The 27,286-nt window shown below is 31.8% G+C and overlaps 2 protein-coding genes across 6 annotated transcripts; both read left to right on the top strand.

Annotated features, from left to right (window-relative positions):
• Positions 1–428: 428 nt before the first annotated feature.
• Positions 429–9,794, top strand: Aduk (unc-51 like kinase 3 homolog Aduk). 2 transcript variants are annotated; one of them, XM_069109472.1, is made up of 9 exons: positions 429–803; positions 1,956–2,107; positions 2,644–2,858; positions 3,649–3,875; positions 5,745–6,006; positions 6,098–6,292; positions 7,049–7,233; positions 8,902–9,133; positions 9,723–9,794. In XM_069109472.1, the coding sequence occupies exons 1-8, from the start codon at positions 717–719 to the stop codon at positions 9,013–9,015; spliced, it is 1,437 nt and encodes a 478-aa protein (XP_068965573.1). In that variant the 5' UTR covers positions 429–716; the 3' UTR covers positions 9,016–9,133; positions 9,723–9,794. The 2 variants fall into 2 exon arrangements, with proteins under 2 accessions (XP_068965573.1, XP_068965574.1); XM_069109473.1 differs by lacking the exon at positions 429–803 and having other exon boundaries at positions 1,968–2,107; positions 2,634–2,858.
• Positions 9,795–11,030: 1,236 nt separating this feature from the next.
• Positions 11,031–26,768, top strand: LOC138178052 (uncharacterized). 4 transcript variants are annotated; one of them, XM_069109462.1, is made up of 7 exons: positions 11,031–11,609; positions 19,971–21,319; positions 21,707–21,885; positions 22,567–22,593; positions 23,399–23,629; positions 23,752–24,009; positions 24,188–26,768. In XM_069109462.1, the coding sequence occupies exons 1-7, from the start codon at positions 11,513–11,515 to the stop codon at positions 24,384–24,386; spliced, it is 2,340 nt and encodes a 779-aa protein (XP_068965563.1). In that variant the 5' UTR covers positions 11,031–11,512; the 3' UTR covers positions 24,387–26,768. The 4 variants fall into 4 exon arrangements, with proteins under 4 accessions (XP_068965563.1, XP_068965565.1, XP_068965562.1 ...); XM_069109464.1 differs by lacking the exon at positions 11,031–11,609 and adding an exon at positions 17,650–17,844; XM_069109461.1 differs by lacking the exon at positions 11,031–11,609 and adding an exon at positions 17,875–18,353.
• The last annotated feature ends 518 nt before the right edge of the window (positions 26,769–27,286 follow it).

Here is a 27,286-nt window from a genome sequence, read left to right as displayed (position 1 = left end):
AATTCTTATTTTCCAAATTGAGTATATAAAGGACGATTATATACAATTAATTATATATAATATATGCATATAGGGTGGTCCATACAATTGTTTCAGGTTATAACTCCGTTACCAGTACAGTTATAGAAAAATGTGAAAGGCGAAAGATGAATGGTTCAAAGAATACTACATCCGTAGGATCATGTGCTTTTTAGAAGTGCAATGGTACATGTGTGCAATGAACAAAAGGTATTTTTTAAAAATATCTCGATAACTAATAATTCTTTTATCATTGTACTTCAATACTCTTTTACGTAGAATGTTTTTATGTAAAAAAAGAAGTAACCAATTCCATTAAAAAAAGTAATAGAATTGTTGATTGCACGTGCACCATTACTCTTCTATAACAAATATGACCCTATGGGTATAGTATTCTTTGAACCATTCATCTTTCTCCTTTCACATTTTTCTCTAACTGTGCTAGTGACGAAATTATAACCAGACACAATTGCGTGATATATACCCTGTATATGTGTTATATACATTATACGTGAGGAGTGAGAAATTAGTTTAAACAATCGTTTGAAATTTCGGAATATTACGCCAATGTGTGTACGAACGATAAGTGAAGAAGCAGAAGCTCACGGCGCGGCGTTCTGTCAAGTTACGTTAACCTCATAGTGTAGTAATATTCGGGACAAATGTCGAAGTGAATTGAATAAGAGTTACAGGGTAAAATGAGTTTACCCAGCGTAAGTGATTATTCTTTATTAGAAAAAATCGGTGCGGGGAGTTACGCGACTGTTTACAAAGCCTTTAAGAAGGTACGTATATTTTGAGATTTGATACGTACATATACAAATCATATGATGGCATTGTTGTAACTAGGTTAACAGGCGTCACAATTGCACATGTAATTCATTGTAACATAAAATATGTATAATTTCTATTTCACAGCTTTCCTTTAATATGCATGAATTCATAATAGTAAATTTTCATGTTATTTAGGTTTAGATATATCTGAACTATACGACGGAAAATTAATACTGTGTTAATAAATTATTGCTTTAAGATAAAAAGTTGCTTAACGTTATATGATGTGTTTAGTTATATTTCTAGTGATTTTATTATATAACAGCAAAACTTACTAGATTAATATATGTATTAATATTATTACTTTTTTGTATATACGTATTTGCAATATTTGTGTATTGTATTTCCAATAATGGAGGTTCATGAGATATGCATATATGTATGTCATATAATTCGGTAAATGAATGACTTTAACAGAATTCTGATTCTGACAGTTTTGAATTAATTTGAATTTAATGAAAGATTAATGCATTTTGTACGCACTACGACTATTGTGAATTTTAAGCGTGCTGCATATAATACACTTAAAACTGTGGCATACAGTACGGAGAAACATAGTACACATGTTTTAACTTTTTAATTAATGGTCCTCTTATGAAAAATATCATTGTTTAGTCGTAATTTTAAAATACGAAATATATCTTTGCATACAATAAACAAATTGGTTACAATTATTGACACTTTTTATAATATATTAATGAAAAGTTTAAGTAAGATTTTTATTAAAGGAAGTACGTTTTTATTATCAAAAAAATTAATAAATTAATATTAACTGATTTAAACAAGAATGATAATCCACAGCATTAGTATCGTGTAAATAATTTTAAAAACGTATTACACATATTTCTGATGTTTCCGTCGTCGATCGTTTACGAGATTATACTAACCTTTACACTATTTTTTTCCCCGTCATTGATAAACACAGTAAGAAAATGTAACAGGTCATCCATTCAAATTCAACTTGTTTTAATGTATTTCTATGACTGAACATTGAACTGTGTCGATTGTTAGCGCAGAATTGAGAGGCGGCCAGAAAAAGATGTTTGAAAGTAGCGTTATCTCAAGGCGAGGCTAACCCTATGCTATTGTTGGTCGTTTTATAGGATGGATGCCGAGAGGTAGTCGCAATCAAGTGTGTAGACAAATCATCACTCTCCAAGTCGGCTATCGATAATATCGTCACGGAGATCTATCTCCTAAAAATACTGCGCCACGAGAATATCGTCGAAATGAGGGATTTTTTTTGGGACGAAGGGTTAGTTCGTTGAACATCCAACATTCAGAGTAAAAAAAGACTATGAACGCCATAAAAAATGTCACGTACATATATACATATGTACATGTATATTTATATGTATATGAACATACGTGATATGAAATATACGGAGTTAAGATTTATTTGCAGTTTTATTTCCGAAATGGAGGATAATCAACGAAATACGTCATTAATATTCTATTAATATTGTTTAAAGTATTAATAATTTACTATACTCTAATATATATTATTGTTTAGGATCTTAATTGATGGAGATTAGATTTCCAAGTGGTGGCGACACAGTTCTTTTTTATTACTGGTCATTTTATATTTAAAATTTATTCGAAATCATTATTTAGAATAATTAGGGGATTTACATTTATAAAGACATTAATTTAATTTTTAATTAATGTAAAATCATTAATATCCAAATTATATATACGAAATACTTTTGTAAAGCGTTTTCAAGAGCGGTATAATCCTCTAATTAATCTGAACAACGCAGAAAAGTATATCTATCGTTCAGGATAATACAGGCACATATACATCGTAATGGAATACTGTGATGGTGGCGATCTATCGAGTTTTATAAGGAAGAGGCACAAGTTACCCGAGCAAATTTGTCGTCGATTTTTGCAACAACTTGCACTCGCTCTAAAATATCTACGTAATAATAATGTTTGTCATATGGATTTGAAACCCCAAAATTTATTGCTAATCAGAAGGCCACAATTAACATTAAAAGTTGGAGGTCCGTTCTACATTCCGAATTCTTATTTCTTTTTCTAATTTCATACAATTGAAGTTTCCAGTAATAAGGAGACAGCTCCAATATTCAAATTGTATCTTTTGGAAGAGAAAGAAAGGTATAGGTTTCATGTTTAAAGGTACAAAAGTTTATTACTACGAATATTAATTGATTATGAATTTTCAGCACATTTGGAAAGATATTGTTTGATAAAAAATTTGTAGCGAAATTAAAAAAAATTTAAAGATTATCCAATAATAGAATTTTCCTGATATTAGATTTCATTTACTTAAATAAAGATCAGGAAAATTATTTCTTAAATATAATTCGGAAATTGTGAAACAATTTTGTTAGCTTCATCGAATATACAGGGTGGTTGGTAACTGGTGGTACAAATTTTTTTTAATTTTTTTTTTTAATTTTTCCATCGAGACAACGATCTACAGTGAGATCCGTTTGAACGTGATTAGATAAAGTGCACGCGTACCGAGCGAAAATTCATAGTCGATTTTCTCGAAAACAAAGCCTCAAACGAATAATTTTTTTTCTTTATTTTCGACTTCTTTTTTCGAGGAGAATCACCCCCTTTCCGCTTGTACCACCAGTTACCAATCACCCTGTATAGTAAAATAGATAGACTATTAAAAACGCTAGAAACCTTTTGATTAACCCGACGGATGATTTTCAATTGATTTTTAGTTATATACTCAAATTCCTGTAAAGTGGAGCTGCCTCTTTATATATCAACTTGTTCAATTCGAATTCGACGACATTTAGTCTACGTTCATTTTAGATTTCGGTTTCGCTCGATTTCTTTCGAATTCGCAAACAAAATTTGCGATTTGTGGTTCTCCACTTTACATGGCGCCGGAAATTTTATTGAAGAACAAATATGATGCTCGTGTTGATTTGTGGAGCGTCGGTGTGATCATGTACGAATGCCTTTTTGGCGAAGCTCCGTATTCTAGCAACAGCTTCCAGGAGTTAGCTGAGAAAATCAAGGACTGCCGACCTATTAAGGTGATTACGTTGTTAATCTGTTTTATGTGTACATATAATGAATAATTAGTATTATCGAATAATTAAAATGCACTGCTTCGTTACTGTATTTGTCTCTGTATTCTTATTTGTCTTATATTTTTCGTTACTTTTAATTTCTGAATAAATTATGTGTTTTGGCACAAACTACCTCTTTGCATGCTTAAATTATTTGGTATATTTTGTACTCAAAGAAGTTCCAAGATTAGGCAAATTTTATGAAGAAGATATTAAGGATAGTAAAACTTTGATTATTCGAGCAACGATCAGTTTATTGAGAATTAATAAGCTGCGAAATAACGCATAAATAATGCATAAAAGATACGTAATTGCAACATTATTGCGCAATAACTAGGTTGAGGATTTTTATGCAATTTCATATTTTTAGGAACGTGACTTAAAAAATGAAACATAGATATTATAGAAATTTGTTTTACTCGTTAAGTAGTATAGTGAATACTTTATTCTGTTTATTTCATATATTCTCGTATATTATGCGCATCCTATACATTTGGAGATTTTTAAATTCCTTATAAATGCATAAATATCCGCGGTCTAATAACAATAAATTTGAGAATTTGAAAATCTGAAGATTCGAATATTTGAACATTTGAAAATTGGAAATTAAGTGTTACAGTAACGCAACATTGATTAACAAAGAAACGGTCTCTTATAAGAAATTGTAAAGTGAGGATAAAAATAGGAAACATCGTGAAATTTTCTACTGAAAAGTTTTTGTTCTCATTAAAATATTATGTTATTATATTTGTATAAAACGATTCAAAATAAATAGTCTTTCCTTATGTGAAAAGAAAGTTATTTGATTATTCGAAAATTATAATTGTCCGAACAGTGTGTGATTGTGAATTGAACATGCGAATTGAAGTAAATATGTACATAAGTATAAACTTGTTCTAAGTGCAACGGTGATATGTTATTTCTTAATTGTGTTAAGAAAAATGTTGACTTTGGACGTTTGTATACGTTGAAAGTATGATGAGTTTTTTTAGTATTGTATAATATATTTCTTTTTTGTTACAATGTACTATAATGCATACATGCAGCTAAGAAAAGCAATGATAATCTGATTTAAATCACTTATTATGTAATTACAAGGATAGAGGTAATGCAAATGAATAGCAGTACTGTTTCTAATTTCGAAAGCATAACATCTGGAAAATAAACTCAAGTAATCAATCAATTTTATTTCAAGAGACATCTTTAGTTAATAAAGGCAAGTACCCGAGATTTTAGGTAGACAACTGTTGCAGTCCACTGTTGACGTTTGCTGACATTTGGAAAGAATAATCTGAGTTATTTAAACAACATTCTTTCAATTGAGAATACATAAATAGTCGTAAAGAATTTTCCATGATAAGAATTATGGCTTGAAAACATAAATAAAACGATATATGAAGAGCTTTAAATAAACTATCAAGGGATATTATGCTCTACTAAAAGCAAAAGACCAGAAAACTAAATATCTTTGAAAAAGTGATTTTTACAGTAATGACAACATTAATGAAATTCTTGCTGCTTTTAAAAATTATCTGCATAACTTTTAGTTTACCTTTCAAAATATCAGAAGTATTCAGATATTCTTCTTTAGTATCTTTTATGCAAATATTTACAAATAATTTATATGACGTTTCTGTGTGTTTCTATAAATCTTTTAATTTAATTCAAGAAACATACAATGTACAAGATCTGTACAAAATATACGGAATATTACTAAATATAAAGAGTCTCTTTTATTTCTTTATTGTTTGAAAATTATTTGTTCTTTGTTCTTTTGTTCTTTATTGTTGAAAATTATTTATTCCTGTATTTGTCGATGTGATGAAATCACAGTTACCGAAAGGCTCGCATGTCTCATCGGAGTGCAAGGATTTATTGATGTCCTTGTTGAGGCACAACCCTGACGAGAGGATAACGTTTGATGAATTTTTCGCCCATGATTTCCTGGATTTGGCTCATGCGCCAACAAAGGAAAATTACGACAAGGCGGTAGAGTTAATTCAAAAGGCTGTGAAAATGGATGCGGATAAGAATTCGAAAGAAGCTTTACATTTATATTGTGAAGCTCTTAGATATTTTATTCCTATTGTAACAAGTAAGAAAGAGTAATACAAATGACACAAATTTGACGTTGTTCACTGTTAATTAATTACATTCATATTTTAACTAAATTATAAATTTATTAGGTGAGACTGATTTAAAGAGGAAAGAAAGTTTAAGATCACGCATAAATGATTATATTAAAAGGGCAGAGGTATTGAAAGCATCCTGTATAGATAATAGTAATGATACAGATAAATGTGTTCCTGTGGAGCATAAAGAATATTCTATTCAGAGGATATCATCTTTAAATGAGGCGTCATTTGTGTATCACGAACTACGTTTGTATCAAAATTTTTACAATACGACCTTTTCAATAAAATGTGAAAATAATATAATTTATTCAAATTAATTGTTAATTTATATAGAAAAATTCATAGAATAATATTTCTTCCGTTGCAGAAATTACATTACATTGATTGAGATAGTTTATTATTATTTAATAATTACATTGAATCATAAAATATAAAATACAAAAACAGATAAGATTTTTCATTTATTTTAAATTGAATTTATAATTAGAATGTTTCATATAGATACTATAACACATAAAGTTCGTTAAAATTAAAAATATCTATATGAAGTAGTTGCACGCCATTGTATAATTCTAATTAGGTACGAGGAAGTTTCTAATATTATTAGTTTACAATTGATTCGTTATTCATCGTTACAAAAATGTAATAAAATATTCTTATGAAATTCCAATAAAATAAGAAAAAGCAATATGGCTTTAAAACTATTACACCTGTTGAGATGAAACGGGGTGTGCGCTTTGTTTCAACAGAAAACTTTTTTATCCATCTAGAATAACCTGTAATTGATAGCAACTGCTGATTCAACAATCTGTCTCGTCACCAAGAGATATTATTTTATGATTAGTTTTTAATTAAACGTTAATTTTTTATAATTCCTTACTAGCGAATTTATAAAATTTAGGTGTATCAATAAAGATTTGTTTCTTATTTACTGCAAGATTACGTGTGTATGTGGTATATTTTATTATATTATGGATAATTATCGTGGTTATTTATCGATAGGAACGCTTAGCAAAAGTACAACCAGTATGGCGGATGGGCTTGAAATAGGAGCAATCGCCGAACTGTATCTTGCGGAAGGAAATTATGCGCTTGCGTTAGAAAAATTTCAATCTTGTCTAGGAATATTGGTACCTCTTTTGCGAAAAGAACCTCCAGGTCGAAGAAGAGATTTGTTACATAAACAGGTGATTAATTCTCATAATTAATAGTGAATATGGATGTTTATGCAATTTCATATTTTTCTAAATGCAATTCAAGAAATAGAACTTAGGCAACAAATATATAGAACATACATTAAATGTTCTAGACTCTATCATGGAAAAGGGTTGTTTTCGTTGTGACCCCCTTTAACCTCATTACCACTTTCTGGTATTAATCGGTTTTTCGCGTTAGCTGTTGGAATAAAAAATTGAGGATAAGTGGAACCATGTAAAAGCATTTCTTTTATTTGATGGTCTGTTTTGCGGAGTATAAAATTATGATATAAAATATACCTACATAGCTCGAAAGTGGGACAGCTAAATAGAGGAAAATTTGACTACTCTAATGGCTTACTTACAATAGTGCGTTTTTAACGTTTCAGCCATAAATGCGGCAACTCGAAGTCGGATTAACCGGATGTAGAATCAAAATTTTTATTTATCTAATAATCTCTCCTTCTTTAAAATTATTTAATTTTAATATTTAATTACGCCAACTGGGGCGAAATTTCCATTTGCGTCTACTTTTTAATTAATTCAGTAAATGTTTTTAATCATTTTCAATTTAATTCTACAGAGTCTGGAGTATATTATAAAAATAATGGGAAAAATTGATTAACCTAAAAATTCTTTTTATATAAAACATAGAAGATATCCTAAATTCTAAATTCCATTGAACCCTTTTTATAATATTTATTGCATCTTTTTTTTACATAGTGTGGTCGATCTTTTTATACTTATATTTACACAAATTTGTTTCGTTGGTTTACAATGTTTAAATAGGACAGATTGTTAACAGTGGTAAATTTTTAATTTTTAATTATTGTACTTAGTTTTTTAAATATAAAGTCGTGGAATATTTGTGTACTCTTCTAATTACCAGTTTGCATGGCGACTATTTAAACATGTATTTATTTATTCGAACAAAAATCATTTTCATTTACCTTCCTCCGATATCCTTCGTTGTTAATTGTTTGTATTTAATTTATTTGATCCTTTTATAAATATCAGAATAATTTTCGCTGCAATTAATATAATTTATAAACGTACTTTTGTCATTATTTAGTGAACGTTATATTATAATCATAGAACTGCATGTTAATAACAGTGTTACAAGCAAATTACATGTGGTTATCTTAATTATTATGCCGTTCATATATTATGCATCATCTCTGAGGTTTCACGTATACCAATTCAAATAAATAATTTCCTACGACCATATATAACATCTATTAAATGACAGATGACCATTAATTTAATATCTTATAACATATCAAGATGGGCTATTGTAATTAATTATGGTGTCCGTTTCAGTACCTCTGGTTTCTAATAGATATCTTGTTACATAGATAATTCCTGCAATTTACAACTATTAAAAAATATGCATACATACATATGTATTGAAACTCTTTCTTTATATTGCAAATTTACCATACCATTTTTCACGTTATTTTCTGGAATAACTAACGATTTTAACGATCGAACGATTTCAATATTGTGAGACAAATAATTTGATATAACGTCGTAATTAAATTTTATGATTACCCGCAACATTTATTGCGCGCTTTCAGTAATTACGTTTATGAATATGTATACATATATGTGTAATGCACAATTCTTTTTTTCATTTTATAATGTTATGCTAATTGACAGGTACAATACTGGATGAAAGGAGCCGAAAGTACCAAAGGGCTTTTAGCTACTAAAGATATCGAGGAGTCCGCACAACATGCCTCTGATACGTACGAACAATGCATAATGCAGTAATTCAAAATTTCCATTTAATATAAAGTATTATTTGTACTGGTAGCACGTTCTGAAATCTTTTCCGAGACAAATATGAATACTTACTTTGTCACTTGTATTATAATGTATCTATATATATGTCGGAGATGAAAGAACATCAGGATTTCCTGGCCTGAATGTTGGGAAAACCCCCAATACCCTAATCCAGACTTTTATTATAGCTACACTTAAGTAATACAAATGAGAAATAGTTCTAATGTTTCAATCTGGTTTTATGACTATGGGTTCGGGCTCGAAGTGACATAGCGGGTCATTAGACGTAGCCACGGTCACAGGTGGGACGTATACCTGACAAAGGTATGGAATGATTATATGGCCCTCATTAAGAACAAAGATTGACCCGAGAAGTGGGGACAGGAGTCTATAAGGGCAGTTTCATTTGGATCAGAATTAGTTACGCAGATAGTTAGTTAGTTAGTCGTTGGGCGCATTGATGATTGAGTTATTGAGACAATTATCCGCATCATGTATTACGTTGGTAATCGTCATCCCGTGGACCGTGGATTTGTTATCGAACCTGAACTCGTTGTCACCATCATCTCGACCATCCTATCGCTGCTCCGACTCATAGCCTCTTGTAGTGTCCACATTCGTACCAATCAACATTAGCTACATCCGCGATGGTAAAGTAAGTAAAGGATCATCGAACGCCCCGAAAGTCCACCCAGACTCCGACATATATATAGAATGTTTCCATTTATTTATGGAAAAAAATAAATAATTTTATATTTCATTTTTCATTGCAAATGGTATTCCTCGGTAATATGTTACCCGTAACGTCATACAGCACGTAAAAGCAGCAATATGTCATTGCTTCTTTATTTATTAAAACCTCCTCTAAAACGGCGCACGAAAAGATAGTGCATAGAGTAACTAGTTTTCCATTAAGATAAGAAAGAGCAGTGAAAGGGAAACATATACTTAATTAATTTTCAATTTTAATAAATTAATTCTCGTATACATACTTATTTTTTATAACAATATATGTGCACATATGTGTGTGACATTTTGTTTATTTATTTCATTCTACCAAATTACATAAATTCACTTAGAGCGTTGCAAACCTATTTACATTTATTTTCGGAACACCAATATTTAAGACACACACAATTTCTGTTTTATTTATGAGTTATCTATATTGTACGTAGTTTCAACTGAAGTAAAATTACATAAACTGTTATACTATCTTTGTTATACTTTGCTTACATTACTTTTAATGTGAAGTATGCATACTTAGACTTGATGTCACCTTAACTCGTCCTTGACATTTTGAAGAAAACATAATTTTGAAATTTACTTACAAATAATGATAAAATTGATCAACTATAGTTTTCGTCAAATATTCACAATGATACCTTTTGTTTAATATCCAATTTTCAAAAAACAGATGATTTATTTCTATAAGATTACTTGTCACAAATATATATATATATACCAAAAAAATGCTAAAACTATTGTATTACTTGGCAAAATTGGAAAAGCACATTTGAGAGTATTACCTTTTTGCGATTCAACAATAATAATAATAATACTGTACATTCGCACAAACATACAAATTTTCCTCCATTTTCAATTTATGAAATTGACTAATGTGACTTTCGGACGACTCGTACAATAAATGATAACAAGCACAAAAAAGAAAAAAGTATCGTAAAATATAATTAAATATTTTAAAGGAAAAAAATTTCGAAAGAAAAAATTTGAAAGCGGAAAAGGAGGGCGCGCACATCATGGCGCGTCGCCCTTACAACTTCCGGTGAAGCCACGTGATCTAGCTAACGGTCGCTGTTGCCCCGAGGCGTCATGGAAAATTCCTATTCCCGAGCAACAACCCTCTCCCCTTCCCTATGTACATACCCCCTGCTCTCCCCCACCCTTTTGCAGTCCCCACTATGTCGTTGTCAGGTACTTATGTACATCCCCCACTCTTTTGCAAAATTCTCTTCCCCCACCACTTACCCAATGGTACCGGATGTGCGGCAACGTCGCAACCGTTAAGTACATAAGGACGAATGGGAGGGGGACGAAGGGGGGTATGAGAAAGAACTGGCAACGTGTACCACATTCAAATCTGGACGGAACCCGGTCGGCCTCTCGGTTCACCTCCGCACAAAACAGCAGAAAACGCGGGCCGCGAGAGAATTGCGTGTACGTGTATAACGAACGAGGCAACCGACTAAACTGTTTAAGATTCTTCTCGTTTTCCTTCCTCGTGCTTATCGGTCGTGTCTCTATGTCTATCTCTCCTCCATTGTCAAGTACAACAACCACAAAATAGATTCGCAACTCACAGAGGCGCATTTCGCGGCGCCCTCGTGTGACGACCCATTCGCTTTCCCCGCTGTAACTGTGGTATATTATATTTCGCGCGCGCGCACACACAGTTTCATGTAAATGTCACGGGAACGTAAGGGTAGCGTATTCGTGTGGCGGAAGTGTTGTTTTGTTCTGTGGAATTATGTGCATGGACATTCAGGTTAACGAGAAGAAGAAGAAGATGAACGACAGGAGCGTCGACGAAGACGTACAAATCGTCGAAGCCCGAATCAACAGAGGTAAGCTTTGAGGTTATGGGTGGCGGCGGTGGTCGCGGTGGCGGCGACAACAGACTCGCGCGTATCGTTTCCCCCTCTCTTTCTCCTGATATTCCCCATCTCTTTTTCTCTTCCTATACATCTGTATTCCTTTCTCGTTTAGATTCTCATCTTCTATCCTTTTTTACTTTTCTTGGTACTCCTGTGTACTCCTCGCTTGATTTTCTACCACATCCAACCTCGGTACCCTCTCGCTCTGTTATACGGGTTGTAGCAGCGCCCAGTGCCTAGAAGGTACACGTCGTGTTTTCTGTTTTCTATGAGCTGCGCCTCGTGCAGACCCGGCGAAACGTGGTTCCCCGATGCGACTACCTGTCAACATCTGCATCTCACGTGTTGACAATATACCGTTGCAACAACGACACATTGAATCTAAATACACGTCTTGTTCTCTTAAAATCTGACGTATACTTTTTACCTTCTATTGCATTCCTTTTCTTGTTCCATACAACGCAACGATTGAAACTATTTCATTTTTCTTTCTCTTTTAAAGATTTTTCTTCGGTCATTTATAAATATTACATGTACCATAGTTACCCTGTTTGGGCACATGTAAATTCACAGTTATATAAAACATCTAATGTCTATTAATTTCAATATAATACTAAGGTTCGTTTATGTGCACGTGGATACATGTTTGTTGTAAATTGACTTTTAAAACACATACCAGCGTAATCCTAATTGAGTTTGAATATCAGCGTGTATTATTGTATTTGAATGACATACATACAGACATCGATTGCAAATGCTAGGAAAGAACTCATTAAGATTGTTTATGTTTAACGATTATTGTATTTACGTTATGTGATTGTACATATAAAAGTAAAGAATACACGTAGGAAACATTATTGATGACATATGTACGGTGCTCAGTGTTTGCAAAAATATGTCTATATCCTGTTAAATATACATACATTGTATTGATTATTACTATTTAATATTTACACGAACGATAAATCGTTAATAACAAGACTTATTTGCAATACGTTTCGGTGTATGTTCAATAAAAGGATGTTAATTCACATTTCATTTTATCCGCGTGTGCTTGCAGAAGATGACGTCACGGTTTATTTAAAGTAAACGGTAAGATGATCCTGGCAATATCGTAGATATTTTTTTGGGAAGAAGTGTGTAATGAATACTTAAATTACAGAACCGTATAACTTCCATAAACAAAAAATATTACGAGAAGCTTAAAGCGTGTCATCTTTTATTAAAAACTTTTTTATATTAATGAAAAATTATGTGTAGATATATCCTTTTATGAAAATTTAATTACGGTCAGATAATAACAAGTCTACATTTATTCATAGATTGCTTATTTTTTGAGCTTTGTATGCATCGCGAATAAATTAAGGTTAGGATGATAAAATAACATACTATTATATTGTATGACATACATTATGTACATGGTTATTTTATTATATAAAAATAATATATAGCCTGTTTTGTATCAGTACAATGAAAAAGTAAGTTTAGTCATTCATTATTGAAAACGCTCATAAGAATTTTTGCTTCCTGTTTTACAACTATTTTCCTATAAGTAACTATAATCTTTTTAGTGATTTATGGTTAGGTTTACCGTGCCATAAATATTACATATAAATATGACATAATGTATATTATTACCAGTATCGATGTATAATTCCGTTATTATTAAGTAAAGAAATAACTGAAATAAAAAGATGGAAAAGCAAAGAAAATTAATCAACCGTAGATAAAAAAAGATGTGGAAATTGTCTTTGAGATTATTATAGATTATGTCCTTTTTATATGTGAAGTATTCCAAAAGTTTTTTGGCGCCACAAAGCGTGATGAAAAATAAACATTATTGATGTCAGTTAATAGTTGCAAGATAGATCTATCTATCACTGAAAACATTTTTTCAATAATGCTTTTTTATTAGTTTTTGTAAATGATACATATAAACTTCCATTTACACTCTTGCAATTGAACTACTGTCATTAGTGAAATTTTACAAATTATCAATATTAATAAATGTCCTTGCATAATAGTAACAAATTTCACAATTAAATTAAGAAAAAATCGCGTTACATGATTATCCTATTTGATAAAAAATTGTGAAATCGTAAAGGAGACGTTTATAACCAACAACATATGAATTCACTACTATCATTAGTTCGTAAATTATTATGCGAGAGGATTTTATTCTTTCAAAGTAATTTCGTTCATCTTTATTCCGTAATTTTGAGTACTTTAGCAAAATATATTTTTTTAATAAAAATTTAATATGTATACGAAAAGTTTTATATATATATATTCTGAGTAATGGAATAATCAAATTTTTAAAATGCAAAAAGCACTATTGTATATTACAGTGAAAACAAATAATAATTTATTTAAAGTTACGATTTATTTAGATCTAGTGAAGTTGTAATAGTTTAGTATGGAATAAGATTATTAAGAATTTTCTTTATTATAATTGGTAAAATTATAGATGATAAAACGCTTATACATATTACATACTCTAGTGTCCGTTCTAGTTGATTTACATTTGTGCGCCTCGTGTAACATGGAGCTGATCTCACTCCTCCGACCGTCCGCCCGTTTGCTTCGCCGGCACATATATGCAAAGGCAGCTATATACACTGTACATACGAGAGCGAGAGCTGGGAGGGAAATATGTGCAGACGCAGTATATAATGTATCCGCCTCTATGTACTACATAAGAGCTAAAGAATGATGTAACAAAGAGGCAGTTTCACGAAGTTTGCCGAGCATTCCCGAAGCGGCGCGACTTCGTGCAAGTCGCATGCGTGCTTGTGTACCATGAAAACGCACACCACGATGCTTGTCAGCTGCTGCAAGTGCACGCCGCCATATGCAATTCTACTGAGTTGCGCAAAAAATTACATTTAGAAAAATGATAGAGCATATTTAGATGGTCCTCTTTCATTATTATGAATATGCCGAATATTCGTTCTCCCCACTCTTCGAATCATCCTTGTTTTTCTCGTCACAGAACACTAAAGCGATGGTAACCTCGTCCCATACGTCTTATCACGATTAAGGCTATCGTATTTAATTGTGTCTCTCTATACTATATTTCATCGCGTTATGTAATGTTTGCTCTTTTGATTTCATAATTGAACGAAATGAATGATATACGTTGATATTAGGAAGAAGAAGGAAATTGTAAGAGAAAGATTGTGAACGTTAGAAAGAAAGGACAATGTAGTTATGGCAAAGAGAATGGACAGATCGGTACAGGGCACATCCTGTTCAACGCCATATTGTTCTTCAGTAATCTCTTCCCCCTCCATTTCCACTGCCTCCCCTCCCCGCGAACTGTGCCTTCACTTGGCATAGCAACAGCAGCAATAGAGGGCTGCTATAAATAGATTGTTATGACCTTCCAGTGTTGCCAAAACGACTGGCCCAGCGTATGCCATAGAAGAAATCGGGCCAATCAAGGCCGCGACGGCCATTTTGTAATGGCAACGTTGCACGGTCATATAGATTAACATCTTTGTTATTCCTGTTATACATATAATTATTTATAGAAAAACACAATCGAAATAAAAGAGTAACAAACACATAAATATTTTAATTACAACGTATATAGTTACGATTTTTTAAATATTCTTTGTTTTAGTTCTAGTTGCTTAATCTATGCACGAAAGCTAGCGATTTTTTATTTTGTATCTTAATAAAGACGTATCTTTATTCGTAAACATGCTCATACGATGCTGATAAATACAACTTTGTACATCTTTTTGTTTTTATATGTTTCTTTAAGTATCGATCAAGCGACGTTGCTTTTCCCCGCATACATCTATGTATTAGTATGTACGACTGAAAAGTGAAAAAAGGGAGACCGAGTGGGCGTGCCTGCAGCGAGAACCGGCAACGTTGCAGCCGTAAATCATGATTAAAATAATAAGTATAATACATATGTAGTATATAGGAGGCTGTCGAGTATATGTATGTAAGGCTGCGCAGAGGCACAAACAGCGACGTATGTCTGGCAACGTTCTGCGCAGCTTCAGTTCCCCCACCTTTGTTATTTAACCCCCACCATCACGCAGAATCCCACGGGTAAGTTCCAGGAATGGCGGTGGGGGTGAAACGCGGGCGTTAGAGGAGGGAAGGGCACCTGAAACCACGACTATATACCGCCGCGTGCGTTTACCAATCTTGGCACTTTGCCTGAAAGAGCATATCGACCGTGCAACGTTGTCACATCGTCTGCGCGATCTTACGCGCTGGCCCTGGCCACTCTTTGAGCGGTATGTACCTAGCTGCTGCAGCCGATCCCTGACACACGATGCGAAATCCGATTGAGGATATGGTTCACCTATTTATAAGATTCAGTGACGTATCTAGCATAAAATTTCATAATTTCCTGAATCCCTTGAAATAAGTGAAGTGAAAAGTACGACCAAGTGATAATGATACTACACTGGAGATCAAAAGCAATTGAAAATGTTGATCACGATTTCGATGATTTCTGAAAGTTATGCAGAAAAGAATTTTGAATTAATGAAATATATATGGATTTATAGATAAAGTTTAATTATATACTACGTGATATTGCTATGGTTATAATGAAAATAAGAATAAAAGAAAGAAAAGAAGAAAATAAGAAATATGACCTATTTGTTTGTAAACATCTAAGAATTCCAATTTTGCTGTATGTATATTTCATTATAACCGTTGTGCAGTTTTACATATTATATTGTACTGTAATATATATTTGTTATATGTATTATTGCCGAAATTTAATTGAAATCTCAATTTATAAAACGCGATAATATAGAGGGAACAATAAATATTTCTTAGTTGGAAGTATGAGTGATGAATGTAACACGTGACAAGCATGCGTATTAACACAGCGTATAAAGATTTTTTTTATTTTATTTTCCAATTTCCGGTATTTAAATACTTATTTACTACGAAATTTGAAAACTGAAATGATCTTGCGCATTTTATTTATGCTTTTTATTTATATAGCACAAAATTATACCTTATGTGTAAATTGTATGATCACGATTTAAAAAACCGTAAATACTGGAATAATTTCTACCACCTTCGAAATTTTATTATCTTTGGGAGAGAAAGTTGAGTACATCCTTCACTTGTCACTGATCGGCTTCGACTAAAGACTGCTGCCAGGCAACGGTCTTATATAGCTCTCGTATCGAACACCAAAGTATAGTAATTAGTATAAACAGAACCTACCTTCTATATTATAAAGCATTCATTTCTTGTAAGTTAATGGACATTTCTTCGTAACGAATGAATTATTATTAGAATTACACTGTAATTTAAGGATTTTGTTGCAATATTATTAATTTTTAAGTTATTTATATTTACCGTTATGTTTATTTAAATTATCGGCGCATGCGCAACATGTATGTATTTTATGTCTGGAAATAAAATTCAACATAATTAATAATATTGAGTGCGACGGATAGATGGCGACAGTTATTGGGAAGACTACCGATCCCCTTTTACCCAGAGCAATAGAAATCTTTATATACTGTACACAATTTTAATTCAAATTGTCAATTAATTAAATACAAAATGTAGACAAATTATATTATAATAGGTTAATATTCTGAATTGTATTTTTGTTTTAAGAACCTTTTTAAAGAAATTATTGTCATTTGTTTTTTAAGTAATACATATACTTTCAAGTATGTTATATATTTTTGTATATATTTTTTCAAGTAATGTACATATACAACTCAGTGTTTTATCGAATACTCGATAACATTCATTGTATTTTGTACTTCCACATTTCGCGCAGTAAAATGCAATACGGATTTACGAAGTTGTCGTTTAAAAATACCGCAGTGATATAAAATTGGGGTATCTGAAAGAATTATCGATGGACATTAGGGAGTGCAACAGTAACGTCAGATTCCTAAAAATGGAAAGTTAAAGCCAACGGGTGGTGATACGTCGCGGAGGACGATACTGGCACATACCTAACGGAGTACAGTCAGCGTGGAAAACTAAGCGTGCCTCTCTAGTCCGTAAGGATTGGCGGTCGGCTAGACCGCGGAATGCCTAGTGTCCCGTGCAACTGCAGGCAGACAGCTCGATGCTACGGTATGGCCTACTGGGCGGCCTGAAATCGCAGTTTTACAGAGGCGAAGTCCGCGTAAAATGGCGCTACCCTCGATCGAGAGCTCCTTAATCAACGGCAAAGCTTCGCCGGGGTCCAGAGGTACGCCCGTGTTACGAACAGCATGTACATAGTCAGTGTGAACGATACCACCGTCTACGTACGTTTATCTACCCTCGAAATGTATCCCTCGAGAGTCGAGTCGGAAACTCTTTCGCGCCACCTGCTATAATAATTGCAATCGACAGAGGCAAAGTGAAAACGTCGTCGAGGGAAAGCGTGAAAACTTCGAAGCCGAGAGAGTCGAAACAGAGGAGGAGGATAGAACTTTTCCTCTGTCTGAGCCTGTTTCTCGTCTCGTCGTGTAACATGGTCGTGTGTCGTCCCATCGACAGTGCACATCAGTAGACGCACCGCGTATAACCTCTTCGCTGGTTTACAACTCATCCAACCGATATGTGATTTCGACTCGGCTAGAAAGCATCGTTGATCGTCAAGGATGAGGAACGATATTACAGACATGCATACGGTGAACGCTGATAGCAGCACGGACGCCATATGGCTCGAGAAAAGGAGTCCGTTGCAGACGGCACCCGATCAAGTGTCACTCAGTACGTTTTCAAATGCATCTTTCCATCATTAATGAAAGATGCGTTGTGTCTTTGTAAATCCTAGTGTGGTGAATTTTTCTCATATCTTAATGTACACGTGCGCGTACTCTTGATTAGCCCCTTGTTTTCGTTTGATAATCGATGTCGGTTGAAAAGAGCGCGAGAGTATTTTTTCCATCGATTTCAAAGAAAAGGAACGTTTTAATTTTTTACAGAACGTAATTTATGGTTGTTTTATTTAAATGTCGATGTAAATGACAGGGGATTCAAATCGATTAAACAATGAATAATCAATTAACACATGTCACGTGTACAGTGTACAGTGTTTTGAAGTGTCTGACGTTTTACAAAACTGCGAGTGCGCAACTACAGTTTCGAATTTGTGAATTCTCGGAAAATATGGTTCCTAATCCGACATTAGACAATTTTGCAGTCCTGTGTACATTACAAATCTTAGATATGTGTATATATCACGCAAATTGCCGGTACCAATCTTGTGTTGTGTTATTATATTCATCTTTTGCAATTTAGTTAAATTGTAATGTTTAATTGAAAATGAACTATTACGAAAATGTTTCTATGCTTATTTTCTTTGTCTATGTTTTGTATGAAAGGAAAAACAATTAAAATTTGTATGAGAAAAATGGATAGTTGTCATTCATATTCATAAACTTAAATTAAATATCGATGATTACAGTGCAAAAATAACTTCGATTGGATAGTGCGTGTCTTGCGCGTAGGTCTTGAACACGTGTATGTTTTCGTACAAATTAACAGCGCCAAATTTCGTATAATACGAAATATTTCTTTATGTAGAAACGAACTTTATAAATCTTGTTTAAGATGGATAAAATTGACAATTTAGTGGGTTATTATTTTTGTGGGAGTTCGTTTCGCAGAATAATCAAAGATAATTGCTTGAATTCATTTGTGGCATACGATAAATGTATTTTCCCGCGCTCTTCTCCATCGATCGTCGTCTGTAATTTTTATACACAATCATCTAAAACAATAAAAAATAATTAATTTTCTCATTATTTTGATTTCTATAGATTTTGTTAATATGTTTTAATTTTGTTGAGAAATAAATAGAATTCATAATGGTTATTTGTTGTTATTTAACTCACTAAAACTTGATAATATACTGACATTATGTATTTCAGTTATAGTCTAGTATTTATAACGAATATAAGTTATTGTAATAATTAAGTGGGCTTTGTTATTGTAAATAATGTGTTAAAGAAAAGAATTATACATATAAGATTAAAATATAATTTTAATTAATTCTCGATTGGTATTGTTCAGTAATTTGGATTAAGCTGTTTAATTTTAAAGTATTTCATTTTAGTTTGTATTCTATAAGCATTTTTCGTGATGAAAATTATTAATAAATGTAGAATACACATACAAATTAAATATTGGGATTAAGTAATCTAACTTAGACTACTATGGTTACCTATGGGTACCACTTAAGCGTTAAATAACAAACAATTTAAGCAAAATAATTTTATCTAGAGTTCAATATTCCTTAAAAACTTTATACCACATAAATGTATATATCATATTCTCTATTTTGTAATTATCAAAAATAATAGGAGTATATTATATATTTTCCAGCTTTTGATAAAGTCGTAGTTAAGCAAGAACTTCCCGATGAGGCGGAGATCCGAGAACTGGCTGCCAAAATGGTGGAAGCAAACAAGGCGAAAATGGTCACAGGAGTACCAGGGGCGCCACCACAACAAAGGCCCCCACAATGTCTCCTTCCGCAATCAAATCTTCCTGGTATCCTGGGATACTTGAACAAACGACCAGCGGATTCAACTGTCGTATCAACGAAACCTCCTACGACGGAAGGCAAAGTACCGCCTGACGATGAAAGCCAAAGAGGCCGATTCGGATGGACCAGTTTCGACGATTGTCACATACCTTATATATTTCGCTCTGGCGAAAAGTATTGTGCTGTACGAATTTTAGAATCTAAGTTGCTGAACAAGTACCTGAGTTACCTGCACTCGGATATCTACAGTTGTACGTGTATAAGGAGTTACTATATAACGGAAGCGGAGAGTAAGTTGTTCACCGATATAAACGTTAAACACTGCGAGAATCAGTTTGGAAGAGATCCATTCACGTGTAAAGACTTAGTGGTTCGACTTTCGGACGCAAAGGAGTTTTATACGTTTTTGGACGTGTGTTACACGAAATTAACGGCCGGGACGAATCCAAACGTGTCAAATGGGCAGAAGGCTGATAAATGTGGATTCATTCGGATAAATAAGGAATCCGTTGTTCCTTACACGGTAAAGGACGGCCTTCAATACGTCCCTCTCTTTTACTTCGAGGGCGAGACCGAGAATCTCAAGTTGAAAGCGGAAAAGCTCGAGGGTTGGGACTTATCGTATTTAAAGTTTTGTTGCAAAGTACAGGGTATTCGTAACGAACTGTTTGCCAGTGAAACATGTTCAGTGATTAGTTTGAATGACATTAAAAGTTATTTCCCGCCCGGCACGGGGTTCGAAGATTATTGGCCGACGAAAGTGATGGACTCTCAGTTGTTAGTGAATAGCAAAGGTGGTGGTAGCGGTGGCGGCTGGACCAAACAACCCACACCGCCAGCGACCAAACCAGTTCCCGTGCAAAATAGTGCGAATAAAGCGACTGTTAACGCACGTGCTACCCCTATGCATAACATGCTACCACGTGGATCTGTCGCAAACACATCGCAAGTGCAGCAACGAGTCAGCCAACCTAGACCCGTTGCGACCACTCATCCAGCACATTCTTCGCCAACAGCACTATCCTCAGGCAGGTCGAATATCGTCACACAACCGATGTTGAACACGGTGCAAAGTGTTAATGGCTGGACAGGCCTCGTCGGTGGTCAACCCACCTTTCAAACGGCGGCGCTTGTTTCTCAACCTAGTTCTATTGTACGAATGCCTTCGTCCCTAAACATGCACAATGTAAGTCGCTCTCTACAATATTTCCGCTTTTATATAATTCAATAAAAAGTGTCGAGTTGTTTAAAAATATATTTATATTATTTTATATTTTTGTTGTAATATTATTAAAATTTTATTAAAGTTAGAATATGTAAGAATATTTTTTAAATACATCATTATAATTAGCTATTTTTCCTATTTCTTTTTGAAAAGGTTGAAAACCCAGTAAGGGTCAATGTTGTGTTAGTATAATATATATATATATATATTATATATTATACATTATAAATATCAAAATATAATTATATATATATATATAAATAAATTATATTTTAACAAACAAAGACAAATTGAAATAATATACTAATGAGTTTTTCATTGATAATGGTTCAAGATTTTTTATTATAGCAAATATCTACAGCACCAAAAAATTATTCACAACAATCTAGTAGGAGTAGAGGGGGTGGAGGTAGTGCAGCAGCTCAGTACCCTGGAGTTTATCCAGTTACAACTATGCAGAATGTTGTTCAGGCCCAACCACCCCCTCTTGTCAGAGCAACAGTTCACTCCAATCAACCTAATCTTGGGTAAGCAATAAAAAGTTTTCTTAAAAGTCTTCTTTATTCTTCTTTGTTTCTTAATATACAATATCTATGTATATGTTTTTTTAAAATGAAGCTTTAGAATATTCAGAGCAACTTTTCATTTTTAATATTAAGCATTCTCTCTTCTTACACAGCATTATCAATATTTTATGCTTGCTTCCAATTTAGTGATTGAAAACAGTAAATTATATATTAGATGTGAGTTTTTATTGTTAAAAAGCACGTTATGGAATATTTTGCTCAAATCTATTTAAATAACAAATCATATACACATGTTAAATATTGTTTCCCTTTTGACAATTAATTACAATTTGTCTTTCTTGATGTGTTGCTCAAATCCAAGGTGAAATTAATCATTAATTCAATACGACTTCATTCATGTAGTAGTTACATTAGTGTAAAAATGTTTATTATATTTATTACTCACACTGTATATAGTTTATCAATGCATATTAAAAGTTCATAATAGCTTTATTTGAAAAGTGATCTTAATATGATGTATACTAGAATAAAATGAGCATGCAGTGTCGAATTTTAGGGAACTACTTATTTATTTGAAGTATATAATTATACTATTTGCAAAAATGTTATTATTTATTATCTGGAAAACCTGCACTATAGCTTTTTGCATTTGTACATACAACGTATGATTTTTTTGTATAGTTATCCAACCTATGGGAAGGATGACTGGTGAGTCCCTGTAAAATGTACTATAGTCATGATTACTACACAAAAGTAAGATAGCATGCACAAGAACATTATAATTAACAAATTTTTGATTTATATAAATCTGCAATAACTATATATTGCCTGTGTTGCCTCTTCAAACAGTACTTATATTCTTTCTAATGTTTTTATTTCTTTTATTTACTATACACATATATCTACTTTATATTTCCTAGATATACTTTTATTTTCGTTTTTTTGTAAATCATATTATTATCGACCTTTTTTCATAGAAATGCTATTAAATGAGATATTGATATATGTGAAAAATGTGAATAATTTGTATTTATTATTATTATTATTATTATTATTTATATACATATATGACTGATTTCTACATTTTCTTTGTTTATTATTTTAAATAATGAACTATGTTAATTTTTTATTTTAGTTATTTATTTGTTGTTTAAAATATTAGTTAATGAAATATTGAAATTTGTATAATACATAAAATACTCTTGATGCTATTATACATTTAAGCATAAATATAGTAAATCAATATATACATTTTGTAGGGAATCTGATTACAATGATTAATATCTCATGTACATATTTCTCTATTTATATTCTTTTAAACTAGTATACACTTTTAAGTTTCCCAAACTATTCAACAATGTGTAGATTTTCTGTACAATATTGTATCTTACATAAACATTTTGTAACTTTATTAAGTACTGTAGTTCGTGTAAATTACATAATTATAGTTGATCATATATATTTCCTAATTTGTATGTTCCTTAAGATTTATCATAGAATGTTTCCATTTTAGGGTTACATCAACATATACTACGCCTACTTTAGGTGTACCAAATGCTGTTACAGCAAGCACATACCCTCAAATGCTAGGTTTAAGCGAACAAGTACAAGCTCTGATGCCGTCACCTACTCAGGTATCTACGCTACTACACCCACAAAGGCATACACCATCCGTACATAACACATCTCATGCGAAATATCCACCACCATTAATACCAGTTAATGGTAGTAATAATAGTTCCAGGTATGACATTGTTTACTTTATTATATTATCATATTATTATATTTAAATTTTTAATAGGAACTAAACTACTTTAATGGGAATAAATAAATACTTTATTATTGTATTGAAGTATTTATTTCTAGGGATTCAAGAGGCAGAAAGCCATTGATCCCAATATCAGAAACACATATATCAACCTGTCAAGTTCAACCTTATCAAATTCAGAAAGCGCTTGTAGAAGACAAAATGGTACCTTGTATTAATTTCAAGCCATATATATATTCTGAATTACTGATGACGCTTCCTGACTTCGTCGCTCAGTATTTTCCTATCTGTGACATTAATAGCTGTCGGCAAGTCCTAACAGATGTCTTGCATATAGACTTATATCAAGGAAATAGGTAAAAAAGTACTATTTTTTGCATATGTCTGTACACAATGCTCTTAACTTTGTCAATAGTAAGAATTTTGCAAGTATATCCCTTTTTATTTACCTTAAAATATTTTATAGGAATGTACATTTACTTCACATTATGACTGATGTAAATAACTTTTAATTTAAGATACTTTCTTTTAAAGGCTACAAATGAAAATGTTAATGGAAGCAGGGAAGTGTTCATCTTTAAACGAAGAACTACCATTAATACAAGTAAAAAGTATAATGAAATACATGCCTCAATTGAAATATATGTTTAATAGAGGTGGTGATATGGTAATGCCTGCACCTGCACATTCTTCTGAGGAACACCCTGCCAAAAAACGTCAACGCACCAGCTAGGACTGGCTACAGCCTTACTGGCCTACTTATGATTACTATCATTCGGCATTTTAAAAAAAGCCGTTTCCTTTACTCTAATGTAACAAATCAGCATTATTATATGCCCTGAAAAAACGTAAACCAGATTATTCTGTATTGACGTCATGTGCCAGAAAGAGTGCACGCAAATGAAGATTACCTTTTATAATACAAGGAATCTGTGACATACTGTGAGCTACTTCTTTCTCCAAAGTGTATCTATCGACGAAAGAATACTTGTAAATAAAACTGAGATGTATAAAACTAGTGTTGCACAGTTGGCAGTTTAGATATGCTTTTATATATTAAGATTATTAATACTTTTCTTTAAGATTTTTCGTTTACAACTGGAAGTTGTCGAACGAACAATATAAATACTGTGACTATCACACACACACAAGACCATTCCTTTCTTCTTTGTTTGTCCTCATTTTATTTTTCTACCTCTACTATAAAGTATCTTACGTATAGTATTTCTTTATAAATAAAATGAAAGTTTTAATATTAATGTGATTCGGAGAAAGAAAGTGCCGCCATGCGATAATTCATTAACAGATGCGAAATGCAAGAAGGTGGTTGTTTGAACTTGCTTATATTGCACGTTGAACGGATATCAAAAAGATTTGGCATTTGTATATTTAAAGAGACGGAGGTAATGCTTCTTCAAGTTCCTAGTTATTACTAATATGTATCATGATAATTGCTAAAAAATAATTTAAAACTGTTACTAATTCACAACAATGGTTTAACATAAATTGTGACATAAGTTTAGTGAATCTTACTAGAGAAAAAGTATTCTAAGTTTTGAATCTTGGAAAACTCTATTTTCTAAAGTTCACTTATCAGAGACACCGTACACAGTGATGCAAATAATTTTGTTCAAGTATTGTCTGTGTAAATATCTAAGTCAATAAAAAGAAATGCAATGTAGAATATCATTAAAAATATGACACATATTAACAGTTGGTGAGATATCTACTACCAGTGTTTGTGAAGGCTTCATAACTATTTCAAATGTGAATACAATCATTTAAAGGATGTAATTGGCTTCTTTTATTTTTTATAAAATGAACAAAATAATTATTAATTATGTAGAAAGTTATGTAAAAAAAATACAAATTTATATTACGTAAAGCATAAATTGTCTTATTTTTTGTATTAGCAAATTTCATGATTATTATTTATTAAAACATATTTCATAAAGTGAACATAAATTATTAATATATATATGTATATATATTAATTAAATTAATTAAATACTATATATATACATATATATATTAATAATTATATATATAATATATTTTATATATGTATATGTATATAAAACATTTATTTATATGAGAACAAGTATCGCAGAAAAAAAGTTTAAAAAACTTACAAATTGTTAAAAGTATAAAGCCACCTGAGATGGTCTTCCGCTTTAAAAATAATGTAGGTACGGAAGTAAAATTATTTGAAATAATTATGTAATATAATTTCCGTTTACGTGCATGTTTTTTAATTCGTTTAATTAAATGGAAGGTAACTAGGAAAAACAAATTTAAGTGTAAGTACGCTATTTCTGCTGATCCTGACTTTGAAAAAAAGAGGCTTAAATTAATATTATTGACTGATTAACTTTCACATTCGCTTTTACTATTACATGAAACAGAAAAAGCTATGTATATGCAAAGAAAGAAACATGTGTATATATATGTATATGTATGAAAATAATTCTAGTGATAAATTAATGTTGACCATTATGGATTTTCATATAATAAAAAAGGCTTAGGCATCCTGTTACGGTGGAAATGGTATATTTTGTTATTTATAAATTACACTTAGTCATATCACGACTTCAAAGATTCTATTGCCATTAAAAAGACTATGTACCACGGACTGGTGTCTACTCTTTTCTAATGTTAACGAGAAAGATGATAAAAAAAATAACCCAAGAAATTCATACACGAAAAGCATTCAGTGAAAAACGTCTGTACAATATGTAAAATAATATATTTATTATTTACGTTTTATAACATGTCGGGTTTTGATTTTTGTACCTTCGTAAAAAAAAAACTTATTGTTAGAAAGAGAAAAGGAAATATAATTGCAATTAGTATCATTTTAGCTCGTTTTAATTTTAAGCGCGTGCATCATGGATACTTTATTTAATAAATTAAGTACAATATGAACAATGTTTCTTGTACTAATATGTTTGTGTTATATTGAGCGCTGTTATAAATAAATGTTAATTATTTCTTATGTATGTATATACCTATGTGAGAACAAAAATATTATCACAAAAAGATGTATGCCACTGAAGAGAATACGAATACAAACTAGTAAATAAATATCTAAGTTGGAAGAATTTCTTGAATTATTTTAATAATTGCTTCATGTTGTCCCATGAAGTACATAAAATGTATGCACTATATTCTGAAATTAAAAGAAAAAGAAGGAAGAAATTTGTAGGCCCAGTCGAAAAATTAGAACTTAATTATTTTTAGTATGTTAGATTAGAGCATTTATTTGTTAACATGTTAACATGCGTGTATTATACTTTATCACACTATCATCTGTACATATAGATCATAAGAACTAGACATACTAGACATTTCAAATAAATTCATGATATAATTAACGAGTGTTGGTTATTTATGTTAAAATTAAATACATTATATTGACTAAAAGGAAGATTTACATTTGAGTCAATCAGAAGTTGCATTGATCTACTCCATAAAATGAAAAACAGAAGAAGGTAACGATGTTACAAATACTATTTTTTAAACTTATTTTGGAATTTAGTATCGTTTATGTCATTTTCTTTGCAATGAATGAACTTACGCAAATAAATTATTTGTTTCTTGAAAATTGAATGTTAATCATGTATTCATGTAATG

This window comes from Bombus flavifrons, chromosome 3, assembly GCF_040668555.2.
Source record: "Bombus flavifrons isolate JBK064 chromosome 3, iyBomFlav1_principal, whole genome shotgun sequence".
NCBI lineage: Eukaryota > Metazoa > Arthropoda > Insecta > Hymenoptera > Apidae > Bombus > Bombus flavifrons.
This window is presented reverse-complemented; position numbering and strand designations above follow the sequence as displayed.